The following is a 25,386-nucleotide window of genomic DNA, read 5'->3' as shown; positions in this document are numbered from 1 at the left end:
TGAAATGAGAGGCAGCAGGGTGGGGAGAGAGAGCATTTTGAAAGCGGGTACCTGAAGCTGTAAGTTTAGAAAGGATAGATCTAAGATGGGTCTCCAGGGGCCACCTTTTTGGGGACCAGAAAGAGACTAGAATAAAACCCTTTTCCTTCTTGCCCTGGAGAAAAAGGTTCTATGGTGTCTAGCTTTAGAAGATCTGCCAGAACTTGTGGCATGAGATGGGCCTGGTTTTTGAGGAGGGATGGGATGCCTCTTCTGGGTGGCTTCTCTTTCCAGGATAGGAAGTACCCTTTTTGGATTACGTTTAAGACCCACTGGTCTGAAGTGATGGATTGCCAAAGGGGGAGACAGTGGGAAAGGTGGGCTGAGAGGGGGAGGTGGGCAAGGCAGTCACGCATTACTGGAGCCTCCTCTGTCCTGAAAGGGCTGTCTGGGTTGCTGTGGTGGAGCAGAGGATCTGGAGGTAGTAGGTCTTCTAGCCCCTCTCCTGGACGTGGAAGAGGAGGACTGTGGAGTACATCTAATAAAGATGGCTTTAGCAGGCTAGTTCCTATAGTACTTGGGTATGGGCGACACCAGCAGGTGCTTAACATCCTAGAGTTCTTTGCTTTTTTTCTTGTAGATTTTTAAAAAGGTCAGTGGATTGTTTTCGAAAAGCACACTGTGGTCCAGAGGGGGATCCAGGAATTTGGCCTTGAAGTCTTCGGAGATGTTCTGGAATCTTAGCCATGAGTACCCCCTCATGGCTGAAGCAGATGCTGCAGACCTGGCGGATGCTTCTGCAGCATCATAGCTGCACTAGATGGTGTGCCTGGCTACCTGTTGGGCCAAGGAAAGTTTGGATGAGATGTCCATCTTGCTTGGACTGTCAGGCAAGGAAGCTAGCATGGAAGAGGCTTGAGAGACCAAGTCTAATGCATACTTGGTGATGTGGGTCTGATAATTTATGGCTCTGAAAGCCAAGGCAAAAGAAGTGTACACCTTCTCCCCCATCCTATTCATGTACTTACAACAGTCTTTGTCAGTAGGTAGCAGGGAGGCAAATGGCAGCAGTCTAGATTGCTTATCTGCTGTGATGGCAATAACAGCTGGGTCAGCCAAGGGTGGCTTAACTAAGAATTTGTGGTCCTGTGGTACTTCATAGAAACGGTCAGGATGCATAGGGGCTGGAGGCTGGGAGTCAGAGGCCTTGGAAGCCACATTAAAGGCATCCAAGTAAGTAGGCAGAACGGTGAACTGCAGAAGGGGAGGGTGATTCCACTTGCAGCAGTTCAAAGTACGTTTTTTGGGTCTCATTGGTGTAATTTGGGAAGTATCCCATTTAAAGTAATCCTTCATCTTGGTGAGGGTGTCACCAAAAGTAATGTCCTCAGGGGGAGAGTCCCCCCCACAGATTCCTCATCCGGAGAGTAATATTTCTGGGGGGAGGCAATCTGGGAAACTTAAGAAATGGACTCCTCTGATGATGAGAAAGAAAAGTCATGTTCTTCCCTGACCTGAGGGGTCATGGATGGGAGGGAAGAAGCAGAGACAGGCCTAGGCTCAGAAGAAAAAGGGTGGAGGTGGCTGAGGCTGAAGGCCTAAGGGCCATGAAGGCCTGCATGAGAAAAGAAGTGAAGGCCTACCAATCCGGTGTGACTTTGAAGAAGTGGATGTATGTTTAGTTTTCTTCTTCTTTTTGTCTGGAGAGGATGTACACAGAAGGCCTGACGTCGGGTCTGGAAATTAACACATCCGAGGTCTGGATCCCTGTCAGAAGTGTCACCAACACTGGTTCCCCCTCAATGGGCGTTGATGTCTGAGTGAGCTCCAAGGACATGCCGGTCATTGGCTGCGAAACGGCTTCCTCAAGGGACGTCGCTGTAGTCGATGGATCCTCTGAGCACACCTCAACCCCTAGATTGGTAGTTGTCAGTGCATCGGGAAGTGGAGTGGCAGGCGAAGAAGGCCTAGGAAGCTTGGCCTTCTTGCGCAAAGGTTCAGGTGCGGCCTCCAATGCAGGATCCATCCTAAGGGCTAAATGTTTGAGACATCGGATCTCAAGATAGAGATTTAACGCTGCTAGCTGGCTGCGCAAGGTCTTAGGCACAAACGATTGACAAATAGCACAGAAGGAGTGATCGTGTTCCCGGCCTAGGCAAAAAACACACCTGTCATGGGCATCCTTATGGGGTATCTGGCACCCACACTGGCACTTTCCCTTTTTTCCTGACATCAGCTAAAGGCTACAACAACCAAGCGTTAGCTAGAACTATCATCAAAAAAAAAAAAAAAAAAAAAGAAAATCTGAAACCCAATGGGCTACATACCTTTAAGATGCAATGTCTGTGAAGAGGCGATTGTATGATACGAATGTCATCTGCGGCTGAAAAGTTCTGGGGATTGTGCATGCAAACATCACATTTAAGGCCCCTGGTTTATGGTCCTGCGTGTGACGTCTCATGCACACTACAGCAGCCAAGCTGAAGCTTTTGTATAAGAGCCGAAATACGCGTCACCTGAGGGCAGGAAACCCCCAAACCTAGAATACCGCAACATAGGAATAGAAGGACATCTGCCATTTCAATGTTGTCATCTTAATCATGTCATTTTCACGTAAGTGGGTTTTCGATGCTATGAAGCAGACCCAGCTTAAGAAAATCCACTCATCTTGTGTGCAAAACAAAGCAAAGTTTACCAAATAAAGGTTATCTATTTTAGTTTTCAAGTTAAATAATATTGCAGCTATTACTGAAAATGCTTAACTCATTCACTCCAGTACAACTATTTTGAGTATGTACCTTTAACTCCTAGTGGGTGTGGCCTGAGCCTTTACAAATTACATTATCACCTTACAATTCTAACAAATACTCATTGACAGAGGTCAAATATCAATACAATTGTGTTTGCCATTATGTATGCTTCAAGATAAAATATTTTTAAACCTTGTATGTAGCATGGTTTTGAAATTATTAATGCAAATATGCACAAGTAATATTTGACGCCTAGAGGAGCAGTAGGAGGTAACTGCAGATGCACCTGGAGGCATCACTCGGATGATTTTAGAACTCATGATGTAGGGATGACATTGAAAAGAAAATTTATCATCATCCTGACCATTTTATCAAAAACTTACCAGCATTCTTAACAGCTTAAAAAACATGTGCATTCTTATGCAATCACACACACTAATACAAGAACTGTTATGTTTATCCCAAAAAAAGAAGATAATGTACTCACCATAACGTTCCATCTGAGTTGTTGCTCTTCATTGTCTTCAACCTGTGGGACACGGATCCAGGACGGATCAGAATCTGCTACATTTCTCCAGCATCAGATCCAAGCTCCAAGCTCCTCCCCTACCCATAAAGCCCCTGCCTCCTTCCTCCCTTCAGCCTGAGTTTGCTGCTCACCCTAGCAACCCATCCTCACACAACGTTTTATCCCTTGGTACAATAACCAAGACAGTATTATAGGGAATGACCATTTATGCCAAAAGAAGGGCCATAACTTCCAGCCAGACCACCACACAGCCCGTATGAGGCAGGGGGAAGGAGGGGGGGAAGGCTGAAGACAAATGAAGAGCAACAACTCAGACGGAATGTTATGGTGAGTACATAACTTCTTTATCTGAAGTTGTTGTCTTCATTTGCTCTTTATCCTGTGAGACAGAGTCCCCAGCTACCAAACACCTGAGAGGCCCAAATGGAAGGATATTCAGTAACACAGAGGAGCCAAAGGATGCCCTACTTCTGGAGAGAAGGTCCAACTTGTAATGAGGGATAAAAGTATGTGAAGATGCCCAGGTAGCCGCAGAGCAAATCTCATCCAAGGAAATTCTGGACCAAAAAGCAGATGAAGTACCCATAGACCTAGTAGAATGCTCCTTAACTTGACCTGGCGGTGACAATCCTTTAGTTGAATATGCCAAAAGAATAAAATCCAACAAGCAATGGTGACCTTAGATACAGGTTTCCCTAAAAAGGGCTTAGAGTAGGAAACAAAAAGTTGATCAGACTTGCGAAAGGCCTTTGTCCTGTGTAAGTGAACATGTAATTGTCTATGAACATCCAACAGGTACAAATTACACTCTCCCTTATTCTGAAAGTTCAGAAAGAAGACAAGGAGGTTGATAACCTGATTGATGTTTGATTCTGAGGCCACTTTCAGCAGAAAGGAAGGGTTAGTGCACAAAGATAGGACAGCTGTTTAATCATAGTCTTACCTCTGGATACGTACCCAGGGAGTGGCGCACTGCAACTGTGGTCCCACTTCACAAAGGCGGTGCCTCCACCGACCCTGGAAATTACCGGCCCATTAGCTTGACAAGCCTTATCTGCAAAGCCATGGAGAGGATCATAATGGACCTCATAAATAAAGACATAGGGAATTTGCAGACTTTGGATCCATCCCAGTTTGGCTTTGTCAAAGGCAGATCATGCCTTCTAAACTTGGTTGACTTTTTCGAAACAGTCACCAAAGCCATTGATGAGGGAAAGGCAGTCCATACAGCCTACCTCGATCTGGCGAAGGCCTTTGATACAATACCCCACTCGGGTATCATTGAAAAACTCATCAGCTTAAATGTTAACCCATACATCACAAGATGGGTTGCAAACTGGCTGAGTGACAGAACCCACAGGGTCAGAGTTGCTGGCGCCATGTCAGACTCAAAGCCTGTCACAAGTGGTGTACCACAGGGCTCAGTCCTGGGCCCACTCTTGTTTGGCATATACTTTTCCAGTACAAGCAAACACAGGAGGGTTATGGCTGACAAAGTTTGCAGATGACTGCAAACTGGGCGCCATAGTAGAAAACACATCTGACACAGATATCCTTCAGAAGGGTCTCACAGAAAGCGGATAACTGGTGCCAGAGCCATGGCCTAAAGTTAAATGCCAAAAATGCATAGTCATACCCTTCGGGAAAAACAAGGTTACCCCTAGCTACCAAATAGGTGGCAATCCACTGAGTACAGAAGAAGTTATCAGGGACCTGGGGACCCAGGTTGATAGTAGTCTGTCATTCGACACCCATGTAGCTAAAGTAGTTAGGAAGACCTTCTACATTGCCCACCTTATCATGAAGGGATTCTCATCTAGATCAAGGGAGGTCATAGTCTCCCTATACTCATCACTCATCAGACCAATGATTGAGTACAATGCCCCATTCGGAATGTATCTGACCCGACACTTGCAGCAGCTGGAGAGGCCACAAAGTTCCTCACCAAAAGGATAAAGGGTCTCAAACATCTGTCCTATGCTGCCCGACTGAAAGAACTCCAGCTCTATTCAGTCGCTACATGCTCAGAGGTGACCTTTGCCTAACATACAAGGCCATGTCAAACCCAGATTTGATGAATATGCTTCACCTCAAAAATCTAGATCCGTCAGAGCCACAAGGGCGGAGGCGTAAACCTCGACACGGCTATTAATAGGACGTGCTGGAGGGATAGATTCATCACCCAAAGACTCCCTATGCTGTGGAATAAAATCCCGGTATATGTGAGGCAGAGCACCTCGCTGGCCTTGTTCAAGAGAAATCTTGACCAATGGATGGGAGATCGCAGATATACCCCAGGGATTACCTCAGTGTCACTGCTCAACAGAGGCACAGCAAAATAATGGGTATAGTTCCCCATACTAAAGGGGTGGCGTAAGCCACAAAACTATGGGCTAGGCTTGTAAATGCCCTCGGGCAGATAGCCTAGTATGAACCTATGAACCTATCAACCTAAGATACCCTGTTTTTATGGAAAATCATGTAAGAAGGCTTAATCGCCAAGGCTTGAATCTCTGACACACTTTTAGCTGAAGTAATAGCAATTAGGAAGGCTGTCTCTGAAGACAGGAAATGCAGATCCAATGAAGCGGCAGGTTCAAAGAGGAAAGAAAAAGAAGTAAGGTCCCAAGGGGGCATAGAGTCCTTGATCAGTGGCCTAAGAAGAAAGGTATCCTTGACAAAAGGCTCTGCAGAGTTTAGAAGAGGCTAGAGAAGCTGAATTATCCCCTATGTGGAAATTAGAAATAGCCACCAGCTGAACTTTAAATGTAGAGGAAATGGCACCCTGTTGAAAAATGCCTGCCAGAAACTCTAAGATAATAGGAACCGGAGCAGTGAAGGGATCTAAATCCCGCTGAAATGCCTAAATTGAGAAACGCTTCCACTTACTTGAATAGACCTTCCTCGTGGAAGATCTATTAGCCGCTGTCAAGATCTTCTTAAATGGAGAGGACACAGCAGGAGTCCTAACTATCATGGGAATTGGAGCAGCAAAGTGGTGAGCTTCATACTGGCCAGATCTGGATGTAGAATCCCTGAAGGGAACCATACTTGGAGAGGCCAGAAGGCGGCAATGAGGATGATTGAGCTTCCCAGTCACTGTGTTTTCTGAAGGAACTTTGGAATCAAGGGAAGTGGAGGATAAGCACAGAGGAGACTGGAAGACCAAACATGAATCAGAGCGTCTCTGGGGGACTCCCCCCCCCCCCCCGAAGGGGGGAATCAGAGCAAAAAACTTGCTGCACTTCACGTTGGAAGGAGAGATGAAGAGATCGCAGCAAGGCTGACCCCACTTTAGAAAGATCTGTTTCACTAATGAAGGATTCAGAGACCACTTGTAAGGCATCAGGACAGACCTGCTGAGCCTGTCCTCTAGAATGTTGGACATTCCCAGAATGTGCACTGTCACCAGAAAATGACTGGTGGAGATCGCCCACTCACAATCTCTTGTCTATGCGACAAAGAGGGTAAGACCTGGCCCCCCCCCCCATTTGCTGATGTACCAGACTACCGACATGTTGTCTGTCTGGATGGCAATCATCCCTAGGGGAAGATGGGCAGGAAGAGCTTGCAACACCAATGGCACTGTCCTCATCTCCAAGACACTGATATGCAAGTGGGTCTCCAGGAAAGACCACGTGCCTTGAACTGTCCTTCCCATGCAATGCCCCCACCCACTTGAGCAGGAAGGCGTCCGTGGTCACCGTGGTCAGAGGGGTGGGAAGAATGAACGCTCGATTGTGAAGATGATCCAGGGACTGAATCCACCAGAGAAGAGTAGCCGTGCATGCCGCAAGAGACGAACAGGATGTGACAGTGGTAGATTTAGAAATGACCACCGGACCGCCATTGTCCATTGGAGCACCCTCATGTAAAACAAAGCTGTGGGAATGAGAGTGATCATGGCCGACTTGGACCCCAACACCCTTAAAACAAACTCCGCCAGTGGAGATGGGACCTGAAGAATATGCCAGACACATTGGAAGGAGAGATGAAGAGATATCAGCAAGGCTGACCCAACTTTAGAAAGATCTGTTTCACTAATGAAGGATTCAGAGACCACTTGTAAGGCATCAGGACAGACCTCGCCTCTCTTTTGTATGGCGCTCCTCTGCTTACCAATCTTTCTTCCACCCTCACCTCCAAACTGGAAGTATGCTACAACAAAATCTCCAGATTCGCTACCAAGGCATGAAGTTTGAGAGACTGAAGTCTGTCGGGTGTCAGGAAAACCTTGGTCTAAATGGTGTCCAACCGGGCTCCAATGAAGTCCAGAACTTGAACCAGTTCTAACAGGCATTTGTTGAGATTGATAGTGATACCCAACTGGTGGGTTGTTTGGATAAGGAAATCCCTGGCTTGGCAGAGTCTATGCCTCGAGGGGGCAGAAAGGAGACAATCATCCAGGTAGGGGAAGACCTGGAAGTGCTGCAGCCACAGGTGAGCAGTTACCACCGCCATCACCTTGGTGAACACCCTGGGGGCTGTGGTGAGAACAAAGGGTAGTGCTCTGAATTGGTAATGATTGTCCCCAACCAGAAGTGGAGAAACCTCTGAAAGCTTCTGTCCATTTTGATGTGATAGCACGCATTTTGGAGGTCTACTGAGCACATCCAGTCGTTTTCCTGCAGGAAAGGCAGGATAGACTGAAATGTGACCATCCGGAATTTCATCTTGGCAACTGACAGGTTCAGAGTAGAGAGATCCAGAACTGGCCTCAATTCCCCCATTTTCTTTGGCACTAAAAAGAACCTGGAATAAATGCCTAATCTGGACTAATCTGGGGGGATGGGCTAGTTAACTCGTTTTTTTAGCAGCTTAGAAATCTCCTGTGCTGCTGCCTCCCTTTGCGCGGGTGGAACGTCCAAGGAGGTGTTTGGCTGGAACTGGCCTTCACAAAAATGGAATTGAATATCCTCTGGACATGATTCGCAACACCCATTGATCGTCTGTGATAAGACTCCCAGGCTGTTGGGTGTAGCGATAGTTGACCCCTGACTGCCTCCATAGACAAGCAGCCAGGCAACTTTTCAGGGCTGCTGCGTGCAGGCCTATCTGAGAATGAGTCCTGAGACCCTTGGTTCCTCGGGACCCCTATGCTATGAGGGTGGCGTCTGTCAAATCTCCCTCTGCCTCTGGGGGAAGTTGAGTCCCGAGCGTCCTGGGAATAACCCTGAGACTTCCAGAATCACATCTTCGCCCTCTGCTGTTTCCTGGAGAAGAATGGTTGGGGGGTTGAGAAGTGACTTCCGATGGCAGAGTCTTCCCGTCCTTCTCACTCTGGACCAGTGTATCACATACCATCTTTCCAACAAGAGTGAAACCATTATATGGGGTGCATTTGTAAATGATGCCTTAAAGGGCTCAGAGATGGTACAAAGTCAGAGCCAGGCATGATGCTTGATGGCAACGCCTGCTCCTGCAGCTCTGGCAGTGCCCTCAGTAGCATGAGAGAGAAGCCACATACAGGTATTGGCAATGGAGGTGAGAGTGGCCATTCGAGAGGAGAAAATCTTCCTATCCTCCACCAACATGGACCCTGAAGGAGACTCGGCAACCTCCTTCACTAAGTCTCGCTGAAGCCTAATAACATGCGTCATGTAGTTCAGAGCATGTACCAAGAATGTTGCTGAAGAGTAAGCCCACTTCCCAAAACAGTCCAAAGTCTTAGACTCTCAGTCTGGCGGATGGACAATGGATCTCTTCTGTGCGAGCTCCTTCTTGGTGGCCACCGCCACCACCATGGCATCCACAGGGGGTCCCTTAGACCAACGTGGTTTGTCGTTAGGGGCGCTATGGACCTTATTAGGATGTTTGGTGACAGGGTCTACTGTGTCAGGCTCCTTCCACACCTGAGATGTAACAAGATCCACAAGAGGATCTGCGGGATGGGGACATCCAGGAAGTAGATGGTCCTGCACAAAACGCCTCCAGGAACGCCAACTCGTCAGGGTTGGGTTTTTGGACAGACCACCTCCGCGGTGCCATAGGATCTCCATGATGTCTCCAAATGAAACATCCTCTGGGGGTGATTGCGAGGAACCTTCCCTTTTCTCCAAGTCAGTGCCCTCCATGACAGACTCCGACGGGGAGTCTAAGTGCCTCCTTTTATATGTGCATTTTCCTCCTCAGGGAGGTTCTCTAGGGAGAACTCGAAAACGTCTAGCTGTTCCGATGTGGGAGCTCCCTGGGGAGGAGAGGCAGCAGGCTGTCCTTGAGGTAGCAGGATGGTGGAATCTGGATCAGAAACAGGGGGAGCCAAGATGGATTCAGAGGATGAGATCGTCAAGGGTCTTGATGGGATCGAGAGAACCCTCTCCACCACATCAAAGGCAGGAGGAGAACAAACCCCCTGAGTTGGGGCTACAGTTGGGTCCGTAGTCCTCTGGATCAACGGGGGAGCCTAAGTTGAACATCCAGGCACCGAGACTCCGAATGGAAGGCTCAGGTCTGAAAAAGTCAGAGTTGAAACCATCCCCTTGGATCTGGAGCCAAGGCTACAGCTCCAAAAGCTGGACTGATCCGAGCTCATCAGATCTGACCTGCTCAAAGTAATAGCTGGTGTCAAGGTACCAGGTACAGTCAGTGCCGACCCCTCAACGCTGAGCATTCTCGGATCAGATGACTCCGAAACCAGGGGTCAGATCAGAGAAGGAGTAATCGGGATGCAGACAGACTGCATGGCCCCCGCTCCGGATGAATCCCTGCATCATCCTGTCCACCTTGGCTTCAGAAAGGCTGTGGGTGGATATGGAGGAAGAGGCCACCAACACCGGTCTAGAGAGGCAGTGAAGTGATGCAGATGCTGGGGAATGGTTCTGAGGCACCTCCGGCTCCGGGGAGAAACAGGGGGGAATGGAGTCAGACAGACCCAATACTAGGAGCCGAGCAGAGCATGGCTGGTGGTTCAGCCGAGGAAGAGCAGTCGAGGGTCATTTCCTTGGCCTGTCTCTACGCTTGTGCTTATCTCTGTCCCTGGTCCTCTTAGCAGGTGGTTAAGTCCCAGAGGCAGGGGGAGATGGAAGAAGTAGCCGGGGTAGAAGTAGAAGGGGTGGCCTGGGCCCCAGTAGTACACGAAGGGATAAGGCCCTTTAGAATAAGTTTATTCCTCCTGTTGATCAATGCACGGGGATTGAATCCCATGCAGATTGATCAGGAGGAATCAAGATGGGCAACCCCTAGACAAACAATATACAGAGTGTGGCCATCAGCTGGAAAAAGCTTATGGCCACACTCTGTGCAGTTGCGAAAGCCTGGTTTGGGTGTCTCTAACATCTTACCAGGAGAGAGGCCCAAACAGAAAAATACACACTCACACACACACACACACACACACACACACACACACACACACACACACACACACACACACACACTCCTAGACATAGAACAGCGAGAGCAAAGAAAGATTTTTTTTTTTGTAAATCGACGTGAAACGCAAAAGGGGAGGTGATAGGAAAAGAATAGAAAGAGATTTTTAGACAGAAAGAGAATCTAAATCTCTAAATTAAACACACTTACCCAAAATAGCCTGGAGCAGCGAACCACGATGTGTGCAATGAGCGCGGCAAATGAGATCTGAAGGGAGGAAGGAGACAGGGGGCATTATGGGTAGGGGAGGAGCTTGGAGCTCAGATCCAATGCTGGAGAAATGTGTCTGAGTCGGATCTGTCCCAGATCATGTCCCACAGTTTGAAGAGCAAATGAAAACAACAACTTCAGATCAAGCAAAGCATAAATACATAAACTAAAACACAAGGTGCAGCCAAGATGGCCACTGATTAACAACACTCTAGGTAGAGGATTCAGAAACAAGTCTAGCCATAAGCAGTGAGGGTACAGCAAAAAGGACATTTTAGTATAATCAAGGAAACAAGTGGTTCAGAGACACACTAGCCACAATGAGGAAAGATCTCATTATCACCTAATTTTCATTACTGCTAGCAGCCAATGAATTAAGTTAACCACAGACAGCCCCCTTATTCATTCCCCATATATATATATATGACAGTCAGTTTTCTACTATTTTCATAAATCAAGCTTTACAAGATTATAAACACTTCAGTTATAACGACTGTGTCTGCAAGACCATTTTAGAAGCTTACCTCTCTGAAAAGTGCCCCATAAAACTGTACAATATACGGGCAATCACTACTTCTCATTACTACATCTAAATCCATCAGAAGTTGCTTCTGTTCTTTTTCATCCACTGTTGAACGAATTCTCTGTGAAAGAACAATAATAATAAAAATAATAATTGTACTTTCCTGCAAATGTAACAGTGAAGCACTTTCTATACTGTTTTTATTTCGGGATAAGAAGATGCACAAACTATTTGTTTTCACTGCTTCCTTGTTTTCACTGCTTCCATGTGCACTAGTTAAATATCAACTAATTGCACACAAAATTGAAATCTGGACTACAGGTAAATTCAACTCAATAAATTTGCAAGCCGATAACTAGGGTGTTTGAAAGAAAGTTATAAAAATAATTAAACATCTAAAATGATACAAACAAGTACACGAATACGTCAACAGTTCCTTAGCTCCTTAAAATAAAGATTAAACTGCATCTAGAGGAATCACAACAGTTTAAAATGTATCTGCTTGATCAAAACCTATCAACATTTTTGTTCAACTGGTTGGAAACATTTTACTCTGAAGCTCTGACAGAATATTCATACATAGAAGTTACAGATGCAGTGCTGATTCTAAACTGCTTACGTGTAAATATATTGTTGGAGGGAAATTCCTACTTTGAGTCTGTCCACTTCCTGGATTTATTTATTCTTAATCTAAGATCATGCAATTTCTGAGAAAGTGAAAATGCATTCCTCTGAGCTGTAAGTGATCACAAAATGTGAATATTTAAATCAGGGTGTGTGCATGGCCAACCAAAAGTCAGGCATAGGTGGACTCCCTCACTGCAAAAATATTTTTTAAGCTTTTCACTTTTTGACATTGTGTGACAGAATAAACAACATTAGTGTTTTTGTCAGATCACTGTGTCATTTTTTTTACCTTTCTTTTTTCAGGAAAAGTGTGCATATTTTTAATGAACCTTAAATACATATGTTCACTCATTTGTGTTTTAAGTAACTCCAATTACTGCAAACATACTGTAACCCAAAATAAAAACTCGGAGGACTTTGCCTTCTATAAATAAAATACAATTACAGATTATGTTATACAAATTACAAGACTAAGAATCAATTAGTGAATAATTTTTGAAGAAGACTGCTAACCAGTAAAAAAAAATGAAAGTCATGTACTTAAAGCAATTGATCTGTGCTGTCCTATTTTCAAACAGTTCAACCTGTGGGTTGTTGGATCCAACCAGATTCAACCTCAGTACCCTTTCTGGAGCTTCAAATCCATGCTCTGACTCTTCACATACCCATAATTCCCTCCATTCCACTTTAGGACCTCAGATCGAGTTTGCCATATAAATCATCCAGATTTACCGACATAATAAAAAATACAATGATTAAGAAAATAAAAAAGGAAATAGAGAGTACTGTTAACACACAGGGTCTTAGGTGAGGTCTACCCACTCGGCAGAAGTGGTCACTGAGAATACTGGAAGGGGGAAGAGGGAGGGATCTATTGTTAGGGTAAGTACATAAATTTCGTATCTGATGTGGTCTCTTTTCATCCAATTCAACCTGCAGGACAGATTCCAAAGCTGCCCAATACCTGGGTAGTTTCAAGGAAGGATGTTCTTCAGGATGATAGAACCAAAGGATGAACATGAATTGGAGTGTACATCCAATTTATAATGAAACACAAAGGGGTGAACTGTGGACTAGCACAAATATCAATCAGAATTCTATTCATAAAGGCTGTACAGTTAGTTACAGCCCTTGTAGAATGAGCTTTGAGTACTGCACATAGAGATAGACCTTTTAGTGTAAGCAAATGAAACACACAAACTGATAACCATCTTAACAGGGTAACTTTAAAAACACCCTTACCCAGTTTAGCTCTGGAGAAGGCTACAAAAAGTTGGTCAGACTTTCTGAAGTCTTTTGTTCTATGAAGACAGAACCAGAGTTGGGATGAACAGCTCGCATGTGCAAGATATAATCTTCTTTAAGTATCTTGAGAAGAGCATTTGTAGATCAACAAATAGATTTAGATTTACTTCAGATGTCACCTGAGGGAGAAAGGATGAGTTAGTTTTTAACTCCACTATGTCTTTATGGAAAATTAAATAAGGAGCCTTACAAGAACGAGCTTGTAGTTCAGAAATTTGTCTTGCTGAAGTGAGTGCAAATTGGAAAATTGTCTTCCAAGAAAGACATTTCAGATCTGCAGAAGCTGCTGGTTCAAAGGGAGGGTGAGTCAAGGTTTGGAGCAAAATTGTGATATCCCTAGGAGGGACTGGATCCCTAACTGGAGGTCTCAGCACAAATGTTCTCTTCAAGAAGGCCCTGCAAATTTTTAGAGGTGCTATGGAGGTGTCGTTTTATCCAAAGTGAAAATTAGAAATAGCAGCCATTTATACTTTGATAGAAGAAACACTGGATCCACTCTAACCCTTTGACAAGGCCCAACTGGAAAACCTTTTCCATTTATTTTGGTATACCTTATTTGTCAATTGTTTTTGAGAAGCTGTGATAATGTTGACCACTGATGCAGAAAGAAAGCCTGACATCTCTGGCTATAGTTAAAACTGGAGGAACCAAGCGGTCAGTTTTAAGGACTTTTGGTCTGGAATAGGCATTCCGGACAGGTGACTTAGAAGATTTGGATACTGATCCAACATCCAGTCAGCATGTACTAGATGATGCCATAGGAAGTGGAACCAAACTTGTCAGAGCCAAAAGGGAGCAAAGAGGATCACTCTGGTTTTGCAGCTTCTGGCTTTCTGAATAAATTTGGTTACGTGGGTTATCAGAAGAAAACTGTAGAGGAGTCCTGGGAGCTAAATATGGACTACAAGATCCCTTGGTGATTATTCCTCTGGAGGGATGAGAGCAAAGTAACTGCTGCACTTGTTCAGGTAAGATGTGAAAATGTCACAGCAAGGTTGGCCCCAGCAGCTGAAGATCTGAGTTGCCACGGCTTGGTTGAAGGGACCACTCATGAGGTGTAAGTATCAACCTGCTCAGCTCGATTGCTAGTACAGTGGACATCTCATGAATGTGTACTGCTAACAGAAAATGATGTGAAGTCATTGCCCATTACCACACTCTCTCAGCCTCTTGCCAAACAGGATATGATCAGGTTCCCCCATTTGCTGATATACCAGATTACCTCCATGTTGACTGTCTAGACAGAAATCACACCCTTGGGGAGAAAGTCCTGAAAAGCCTGCAATGCTAGCAGGGCTGCTCTCATCTCTACGACAATGATATAAAAACTGGCCTCCAGACGTGACTGTGAACTTTAGGCCGTCCTCCCTTTGAAATGTCCCGATGCCAGAAGAGAGGCATCTGTCAATACTATGGCTACTGGATCTGCCTGCATACTTGTGTGATACAAATTCAGGAATGGAGAGGATGAATGTTTTCAGACCATCAAACTGAGAGTCTCCAGTGAAGAACTCTCATGTAGAACCTGGCTACAGGTAACACAGCAACTGCTGAAAACCATTACACCTAGCAGCCGAAGTACTAGTCTTGCCTGGGGAGAAGGATGTGGATGAGCTGGGTAGCAACTAGACATAGAGAAAGCACCCTGTAATCTGGTAATTAAGCTATATGTAGACATGTTTAGGTGGCATCCAATGAATTCTATCTATTGTCTTGGAATCAACACTGGAATACCCAGAGTCACTAGCAATTGGATCAAAAGTTCCAAATGTCACAGCAGTAGATCCCTGGAAGTAACAGCGGGAAGCCGATCATCTAAATATGGGAAAACCTGGATCCTTAGCAGATGGAGGTGTACTGCTACTACTGCCATCATCTTTGTAAATACCCTTGGGGCTGTGGTGAGACAAAAGGGCAGTGCTCTGAACTGATAATGATTGGTTCCCAGCTGGAAATGGAGAAATCCCCTGGAATGCAACTCTATTTTATGTAATAATAGGCATCCTGGAGATTCATAGGTTCATACTAGGCTATCTGCCCAAGGGCATTTATAAGCCTAGCCCATAGTTATGTGGCTTTCGCCACCCCTTTAGTTTGAATAAAACTATGCCTATTATTTTGCTGTGCCTCTGTCAAGCAGTGACACTGAAGTAATGCCTGGGGTATATCTGCGATCTCCCATCCACTGGTCAAGATTCCTCTTGAACAAGGCCAGCGAGGTGCTCTGCCTCACATGTACCGGGATTTTGTTCCACAGCATAGGGAGTCTCTGGGTGATGAATCTGTCCCTCCAGCACGTTCTATTAATAACCGTGTCAAGGTTTAAGTCTCCCGCCCTTGTGGTTCTGAGGGATCTAGATTTTTTGAGGTGAAGCATATTCATCAAATCTGGGTTTGACATGGCCTTATATGTCAGGCACAGGTCACCTCTGAGCAAGCGGTATGAGACTGAATAGAGCTGGAGTTCTTTCAGTCGGGCAGCATAAGACATATTTTTGAGACCCTTTATCCTTTTGGTGAGGAACTTTTGGGGCCTTTCCAGCTGCTGCAGGTGTCGGGTCAGATACATTCCGAATGGGGCATTGTACTCAATCATAGATGAGTACAGGGGGACGATGACCTCCCTTGATCTAGATGTGAATCCCTTCATGATCAGGTGGGCAATGTAGAAGGTTTTCCTAACTACTTTAGCAACATGAGTGTCAAACAAAAGGCTACTGTCAACCTGGGTCCCCAGATCCCTGATGACTTCTTCTGTGCTCAGTGGATTGCCACCTATACGGTAGCTAGGGGTAACCTTGTTTTTCCCGAAGGGTATGACTATGCATTTCTTGGCGTTTAACTTTAGGCCATGGCTCTGGCACCAGTTATCCGTTTCTGTGAGGCCCTTCTGAAGGATATCTGTGTCAGATGTGTTTTCGACTATGGTGCCCAGTTTGCAGTCATCTGCAAACTTTGTCAGCCATAACCCTCCTGCGTTTGCTTGTACTTCAGAAAAGTAGATGCCGAACAAGAGTGGACCCAGGACTGAGCCCTGTGGGACACCACTTGTGACAGGCTTTGAGTCTGACATGGCTCCAGCAACTCTGACCCTGTGGGTTCTGTCACTTAGCCAGTTTGCAACCCATCTTGTGATGTATGGGTTTACATTCAAGCTGATGAGTTTTTCGATGATACCTGAGTGGGGTATTGTTTGAAGGCCTTTGCCAGGTCAAGGTAGGCTGTATGGACTGCCTTTCCTCATCAATGGCCTTGGTGACTGTCTCGAAAAGTCAACCAAGTTTAAAAGGCATGATCTGCCTTTGACAAAGCCAAACTGGGTTGGATCCAAAGTCTGCAAGTTCCCTATGTCTTTATTTATGAGTTCCATTATGATCCTCTCCATGGCTTTGCAGATAAGGCTTGTCAAGCTAATGGGACGGTAATTTCCAGGGTCGGTGGAGGCACCGCCCTTGTGAAGTGGGACCACAGTCGCCGTGCGCCACTCCTTGGGTACGTATCCTGAGGTGAGGCTAAGATTAAACAGCTGTCCTAACTGCGGGTTTAATTCCTCATTGAGTTCGTGGAGCACACAGCCGGGGACACCATCCGGTCCCATGGATGCTGTGTTTTTTGCCTTGGAGAGAGCAGTTCTCACCTGGGCGTTGGAGATGTTTGGGGGGCTACAATCCTCTGGTATAGATATCTCTCCTTTTGGGAGAAGTTTGCACTGAACCTGTCAGCCAGTATGTTGGCAATGTGTGTAGGTTCAATAATCTTCACATCATTTTGAACTAATTCTGAGCATATCTGGGAGTTTCCTCCTAGGTTTCTAACATTAAAGAAGGCCTTATGATTGTCTTTTGAGTCCTTGGCGATTTTTCTCTCAAAATTTGTCTTGGATGATTTTATGAGAGCTCTTAGTTTTTTACTTATAATGATCAAAGGTGTCTTACCTTTCAAGGATTTTGCTCTATCTTGCAGTAGCTTCCTCCTTTTGTTGTAGAGCTTGTTTATGGCTGGGGTCCACCAGACTGGACGCTTGCCTTTGGTACAAAGAGTCTTAGTTTTGTTTGGGATTGCCTGATCCATGCAGTCCTGTAGGTGCTGGTAGAAGGCATTTGTAAGTGATTCAGCGGTTTGAGTAATGTTTACCACTGGCTCAGGGGCCTTAAAGGAGACCACACTAGTTTTTAGAAGTGTGAAGTCGGCTTTTGAGAAGTTTTTCACTGTGGTCTTTTTTCTTTTAGGTGGGGGCGGGATGAGGACCTCCAGCGAGATTAGTTTATGATCTGATCTCACCAGTGAGGGGTATACTTCCGGTGTTGAACATTGTGATCCCATGTTCGTGATGATGAGATCAAGTATGTTTTCTCCTCTTGTGGGGATGGTGACTAGTTGTTCCATGGCATTTGAGTTTATGAACTCCAGGAACCTTTGGGCTAGAGTGTTTGGGCTTGAGTAGTGTTCCCAGTCTATATTAGGGTAGTTGAAGTCACCTAGTATGATGGTGTTTGGAGATACATTTATCCCCTCCAATGTTTTCAGGAAGGCCATGTGAGGTTCCTGAGTTTGAGAGGGTGGCCTGTAACATGCTACAAATTGCAGAGCAGTCTTGCCTATGGTTAATTGCACCTGGATGGTCTCCGATGCATCGTGCGTTGCCACCAACCTTGAGGTGTGGGTGTCCTTTATGAATATGGACACCCCCCCTCCTTTCTTGGTGTTGTCCGGATTTTGGGGCCGGAATGCATCATACAGCACATCCAATCATCTTTCCTCAGATGAGGTAGTATGGACTGAAGCATGACTATCCGGAATTTTGTCGGTTTCACAAACTTATTACAATGTCTCTGGTCCAGAATTGGTCTGAAGTCCCCTGCCTTTTTAAGTATTAAAAAGAACTTGGAATAGACTACAGAGTCTAGCTGGTCTTGAGGGACTTGCTGGATGATTCTTTTTCTAGCAGCTCAGAAACTTGTGCTGCTGCATATTCCTACTGACAAGGTGGGACATTGGGAATCTTTCTCTTCTTCTTTGGTGGACAAGAAAAATGAATTGAATAGCCTCTTGGTTATTATCCTTAACACCCAGGAATCTCTTGTGATGTTTTGCCAGGCTTGTGGGTGCAGGTATATGCACCCATCTCTAACAGCCTCCAGAGTGCAGCACTCGGACAACTTTTCAGGAGTGCTATTAGGATTGTTTTGCGAAAAGACGGTGGAAACCCTGATTGTAAGTCCATATTTGCCTCTGGACAATGTCCATTGGAATTACTCCTCCTCTGCCTCAGGGAGGTCTGTCTGTGGAGTTTTGTGGCGATAACCCTGTGACCTTCTGAAACAAATTTTCTTGCCACCTCTGTGATTCCTAGGAAAAAGGTCCTTTGGGGGGTAGGGAAACAGATTTCCATGGCAGAGAGGGTTTTATCATCTAGTTCACTCCTGGTCAGCGTATCTTTTACTTTAGGTCCAAAGAGTGTAGAACCATCGAACGGGGAACAGACAAAAGGTCATCTTGAAACCTTCTGTTGCAAAGGCACATCCAAGAGTGCCAGCTCATTGTGATGTCAGTGCCTGCTGACCAAGCCATATCATCAGCTGCATTAGAGAGTAGACACATAGTCACGTTAGACCTAGATTGAAGGAGAGACAGTTAGAAGTCCACAGTTTTTTGAGCATCCACTGGTAAACTACCCGAGAGAAACCTGATAAGTTCTTTGGTCAGGTCCTTCCGGAAACATGCTATATGTGCTAAGTAGATCAGTACTCTAAGGGCAAATGTCATTGAAGTGTACTCCACTTCCCAAATCAGTCCAAAACCCTAGATTCCCCATTAAGTGTATGGGCAGAAGAATTTTCTTTGGATAGTTCCTTTTCTGTGACCACTACTTCAACCATAACATCTACTGGTGGACCTTTGCTCCAATGCTTCCTGTTCTTTGGAGAAACCAAAATCTTAACAGGCTTTTTGGAATAGATTCCACCATATCAGGATACTTCCAAGCCCACTGAGCCACAAGATCTAAAAGAGAATCAGTGGGTGGTACCACTCAAGATGCAGATGAGCCAGCACCAAAGGCTTTGAGGAATGGAGATTCATCAGGTGAAGGGTCATCAGTGGTCCAGCCCCCTTGTTGCTGCATCAATTCAAAGATATTACCAAAAGTGACATATTTTAAATAGTATCTATGGGAACCTTCACCTTCCACTAAGTCTCTATCTTCTGTGACTGACTCAACTCCAGACATGAGTCTAAGTGCTGTTTCCTGTGACCCTGTCTTAGAGAAACATCAGAAGGGTCCGAATCAGACTGGGAACTTACACAGTGAGCAAGCTATAGGCCTTTTGGTACTGTCTCTGTCAATAAGAATGAGATGGAGAAGAGGTATCCACTTGAGGATGGGACAGATCAAAGGATGAAGATAATGATTTTCTTTCTGTCTAGCCCTTTCAAAGGCCTCAAAGGCTAAAGTCACTGTTGGTGCCGAAGGAACCACCTCACCATCAGAGAACGGAGGGGATTTCCTCACCCTGACAGGCCTCAACTCCAAGAATGACCTTAGACTCAAGCTGTCGAGAACCTAAACCTCAAGAGGAAGAGACGACTTCAAAAACTTAGGAGACGATTCACCTCACTAAGCCCCAGTGTTGATGCTTCTGCTCCAAGACTCATCCTGATCTGAACACAACAGAGTCGAGAGAGTCAGAGATTCTGCCAGTGTCAGAATCATTAGGATTGTCAGCTTCAACAAAAGCATGACAGAGGAGCCTGGATCTGCAGCAGCCAGACCTGAAGAGCGGACTGGTACCAGAGGTAAAGTGGGGGTTACTGGACCTGTTCTCGATGTGCTTGAGGTGGATGGCACTGGGAGAACTCCCAAGTTGAATCTGCGTTTTTAAGAACTTCATCATTCTGTTGACATCCATCTCTATAAGACTTCTAGATGACTAAGCAAACTTTGAAGATGCCACGGAAGGTGGCCTAGAATATCTCCTCTCTTGTAGTACTGCAGAATGCAGTCTTGGGCTCATCGGTTCTGGTGAAAAAAAGAGCCGTGAAAAATCAGACCATAAAGCAGGTGGTTCCAACTTCAGAGGCATTTCCTTCTTTTTTTCATTTTTCCTTTCTTTAAGTCTCTAAGCCACAGTGGTGAAGCAGTTAGCATTGATGCCTCACAGCAAGAGGTTCTCCTGTTCAATTCAATTTAGGATTTTTGCTTGGAAGTGTTTGCATAGGTATTTTTATATCACAAGAAGACTCCAAAGGACTTTTTCTCATGTAGATTGCAAATGTTGGAGGTGTGATGGAAAAGAAAAGATAATTAGGAATGTATTGTTTGGAGAGTGCAATGAGTTAGCAGACTAAAAATTCCCTGCAGACTGCTTTGTCAGAAATACTGGGTGAACAAATTGATGTAACTAATTAAATTATTTTTTCAGCTGTGATACAGAATCATAACTGCCTAGACATAGTAAGGCCTTGGTGAGCTTAATTTAGGTGGGTGCCAAAAAGCAATTACTAGCAAATAGAAATCAACGTCTAAACTAACCATACTAAAAGTAGTGAATATAGTAACAGAGATAAAAGAACTGGAAGTGGGATATTTAGAAAAGGGTAGAAGCAAATTGCACAGAAACATGGGAATTGTGGGAACAATACATGCAGAACAATGTTTTGGAAGAGCAATGAGGTTTAAGGGAAGGTGGGAATTGAATGAGCTGTGTAATGTTCAAATGGCAATGACTGTATAGAAGATTATATGCAATGTATAGTGTTTGCAACTGAAAATATGCCAACGTGGATTGTTTTTATTTATACAAATATATGATTGCCTATGTTGTTGTTGTCTTTCGGCTTTTCCCGGTCAGGGGCCACCACAGCGGAACTCCGGTCCACTAATTGATTGGCAGTAGATTTTCACGAACGCCGAGGTGCCAGCTCGACGTCCAAGCTTCAACGAAGGCACGCCCATTGACGCATATCTTTCGAACGCCCACCAAACAGCGGGGAGGACATGCAGACTCCACACAGAAGGCACTCCCCGCACTCCAGCCGAGAATCGAACAGCAGAACCTCTTGCTGTGAGGCAACAAAGCTACCACTGCACCACCGCGGAAGTCTATTGCCTATGTAATAAGTGATAATTCAATAAAGGTGTTTCTTGTTTAAAAAACAGACTGCCAAGAAATACCTCATAATGCTAGCATGGTAGTGATGGGCAAGTCTCTGATCCCCTCCTGACCACAACCATAATAAGGACTGGAGGATAAGCTGCCATGGCCCACCATCTGTGCCATATCTGGATGACATAAGCCTAATACACAGATCGGGGATCAGTTAGGGGTAGGTGTGGGCCACAATCACAATCAATGCTCAGAATACAGCTCCAAGAAGGAAATAAAAACTTATAATTATTCCAAGGCATTACTTAAACTGACACCATGTCCTGTCAACATGTCATAAAAATTAGAAATATTACCACCAGCGATACAGTGAGGCTGTTTATGAAAGTCACTGTCACCTGAAATTATAAATATTATAAACTCTAACACAAAATAAACAGACACAAAGCTTCCCTGCATGTAGTTGCTATAATCTTGAGGTTAATATTTTGCAAGGAAAGTGTACCACGCAAAGCATTCTATGTGCACACCATGATAAATCTGTAGACTGCAAGAACACTGTATCATGTATACTGTGCAAGCAAATAATAAACATATCATGCAGCCAATGTTACTTAATGTAAGCATATCCCTCCAATGGACAACATCTAACAACGACCTATACTCAAGTTTGTAAAACAGGGATAATACCTGCTTAACCTTTTTGACATTATGCAAAATCCTATTGAACTCTTGTGACATACAGCACTTGTATATATGGATAATTCTATTACTTAAAGTGACTTGCATCCATTCCTGTTGTAATCTCTCTCTGCAGCTTATATTAATATATACATTTTTATTTATTTTATTTATTTATTTTACATTTGTTGACTGGGATAGCCCGACTGGATACATGTCCATTTTCAGCGGAGGCCCGGGGAGAAAAGCTCCACAATAATAAAATTAATAATACTAGTAACATTACAATAATATTTAAAGAGAGCAAAGGAGATAGATACAATGCAAAGGAGACAGAGATAGATACAGTATGTTAGATAGTTCACACAGTAGGAACACTAATACATATGCAGAAAGTTAATAACTTGAGAGAAGAAATAGGATCAGTACACAAACTTAGAGCACATTAGGGCAACAACCATATAGAGAAATGTTAGACTCAGCAGGCATAACTGTACATTCAGGTATAACACATCAGATGGGTGGAGTATCTGCTTGATGATGGTCTACTACCTAAGAAAAGACCATAAATGTTAAAATGAGTTAGTCAGGGTTTAGGCATAACTGTACATTCAGGTATAACACATCAGATGGGTGGAGTATCTGCTTGATGATGGTCTACTACCTAAGAAAAGATCATAGATGTTAAAATGAGTTAGTCAGGGTTTAGGCATGGACACAGTCAGTTAGCCCTTAAGTATTATTTAAGCCTTTTTAAATAGTGGAAGAGATAGTTCTTGAGTAAGGTTTGCAGGAAAAGGTTCCAAGTTTTACCCACTGAGTTAGCAAACAGGGAATCACCTGCTGTATTATTGGATTTTAGGGTTTGGACTGATAGCTTGTTGGGCGAACGAAGTGGCCTGATATCGTTATATGGGCTAATAATACTCTTGAGGCTTGGGGTTTTGCCTGGATGGTTAAGTATTTTGTGAGATACTGTGAGCTGGTTAAGCTTAAGTATGGAAGGAAATTCCAGCCAGTGAAGTTCAGTTAGGTTTTTACAGTGGTGTGTCCTGTATGCCATACCAGTGGCAAATCTAGCTATATGGTAGTAACAGGAAGATAGTTTGCCGAGGTTAGCTTTAGAGAGATTTGAAAATATAGGTGAGGCATACAGAAGAGTGGAGAGGAGATGGGTTCAGGCAATAGCACATCTAGCATAAGGGGTTAGAAAAGGTTTGACCTTATAGAGGGATCCTATTTTTTTGTTGACGGACTTAACCGTATGGTCTATGTGTGCATCAAATTTGAGGTTAGTATCTATGATAACTCCAAGGAGCTTAGTTTGGTTATCAGGAGAGATGATCGTACCATTGTTAGACTTAATAGTAAATAAAGGAAGATTAGATCTAGAAGTGGGAGAGAAAAGCAGCAGCTTGGTTTTGTTAGGATTCAAGAGAAGTTATCGATCAGTTAGTCAGTTTTCTATACTGTTAAAACGTATTCTAGGTTAGGGTTATCAGATTGGCTGGTGAGGTGGAAGAGCAAATCAACGTGGAATCACTGGCATATTGAATACATTGTGCCTTTGGGACAGTAGTATGAAGGTCATTTATGAAGACAGAGAAGAGGAGGGGACCAAGAATGGAGCCCTGAGGGACTCCTAAGGTGACTGGGTGATGTGATGACAGTTTGTCCTGCGATAAGACAGCCTGCTGTCTACCCCATAGATAGGACTGAAACCATTGTAGAGAGTGATCATCCAGGAAGACAGCTTTTAAGGTATTAAGCAGAAGATGATGGTTGACCATATCAAAGGCCTTAGAGAGGTCCAGAAAGAGAGCAGATGATAGCATGTTCTTGTTTCAATTAAGATTGATGACACTGGTGAATGATACGAGGGCTGATGTGGTGCTATGGTGTGGTCTGAAACCATGCTGGGACTGCTGCAAAAAGTTTACTGTGGTTGAGGTAGTCCATACATTGTATGTGGACACACTTTTCCACTTATACCTGTGTCTTCACCTGTTGGCTTGGGTCATTACTGAAAAAGGACTCAATGACCAGGTTGCCTACACAGTTAATAAACTTAATTACAAATAAAATAACCTCCCATCAAGCTCACCCTTTTACTTCCATTTACTTTTAAGAAGGAGGATTAAGGTGGCACTGAATCCCTTAAATAGCAGTATAAAAACACATCTAGGAAATGTAAATTACTACTAAATTCTATACAAATAAATTGTTAGTACTGGGACACCTGTGCACTGGCCCAGTAATCAAGAATCAATCTTCACCACTAACACTAGTGGGGGATGTGCACATTGGGAGGACAACAAGTACACATACAGTAAAGTACAATTTCCCTTAAGAGCACACACAGATCACAGTCAGTCTGGAGCTGGTTTCTCCCTTTCTCTCCAGATCCCCAATAAGACTCCCCACTGGCACAGCTATAGGGTTCAGATCTCAGCCGAGTGGTCAAGCCAAAACCTCCAGTATCCTCTCTGTCCAACCAGTGCTTCGTGTCCCTGCCCAAGTAGCTGACACACACACACTTTGAGATTTGATTTATATACAAACACACAGACACTCCTGGGGAGGGCTGGCACAGGTTCACTAGCTATGCCCCCTTCTGTCCATATATGGTAATACCAGCTGCCACTAACCACTCCCAAAGGGTGTCCAATTCTACTGTGCAATGTTACTATTATCCAAATGGTAAGTGTGACCAGAACTTGAAGGCTATTTAAGAGTGGCTTGTACAGTATTACCAAATACATGCAAGTACTGTAAGAACTTGTATATCTCTACACAAAACCAGCCACAGTTAAAATGTTTAAATATATTTAATAAAAAATAATAAAAGCATAAGACAATACTTATTAACTCAACACAGTGACAGCAGAGTTCACAATTCACAGGACATACTTTAAAAAACATACCAGGACAGTCTCACATAAAAACAGAGAACATCTGAACTACTCTTGCTATATTCCTATCTCTAAGAGATGCCCTAAATGTCCTACTTACAGAGCCAGGCAGATACAAGTGCTGAATGGATGTGTTCAGATCCAGAGACAAATACAAAATGTACTCTCTCTCTCTCAGACACTTCTTAAATTAATAACAATCATTTCTGCTGAATCATTTCAGATTATGTCATTCTTGTCACGTCTGCTTAAGTTTCCCAGGCTAGGAGGAACTTAAAATTTAACATGTTTATGTTAAGAATACTTGTCTCAGACGCTGACAATTCTCTCTTTGAAGCTTGCCTGAAGCTGGATGTCGTAAAACAATTACCTTGGAATCCTGTAATTACCTCTG

The 25,386-nt window shown here is 44.3% G+C and overlaps 1 protein-coding gene across 2 annotated transcripts in view; it reads right to left on the bottom strand.

The window, feature by feature from the left end:
* MAP2K4 (mitogen-activated protein kinase kinase 4) overlaps positions 1-25,386 on the bottom strand; it is a 1,470,818-nt gene that overhangs the window by 555,242 nt on the left and 890,190 nt on the right. For both annotated transcript variants that reach the window (XM_044068152.1, XM_044068153.1), the window contains one exon: positions 11,364-11,483. In XM_044068152.1, the coding sequence (XP_043924087.1) occupies positions 11,364-11,483 (120 nt within the window). The remainder of the gene's footprint in view (positions 1-11,363; positions 11,484-25,386) is intronic.

This window comes from Protopterus annectens, chromosome 4.part0 (genome assembly GCF_019279795.1).
Source record: "Protopterus annectens isolate FY-2018-M chromosome 4.part0, PAN1.0, whole genome shotgun sequence".
NCBI classification, from domain to species: domain Eukaryota; kingdom Metazoa; phylum Chordata; order Ceratodontiformes; family Protopteridae; genus Protopterus; species Protopterus annectens.
Note: the sequence above shows the minus strand (reverse complement) of the source record. Positions and strands in the feature narration are given on the sequence as shown.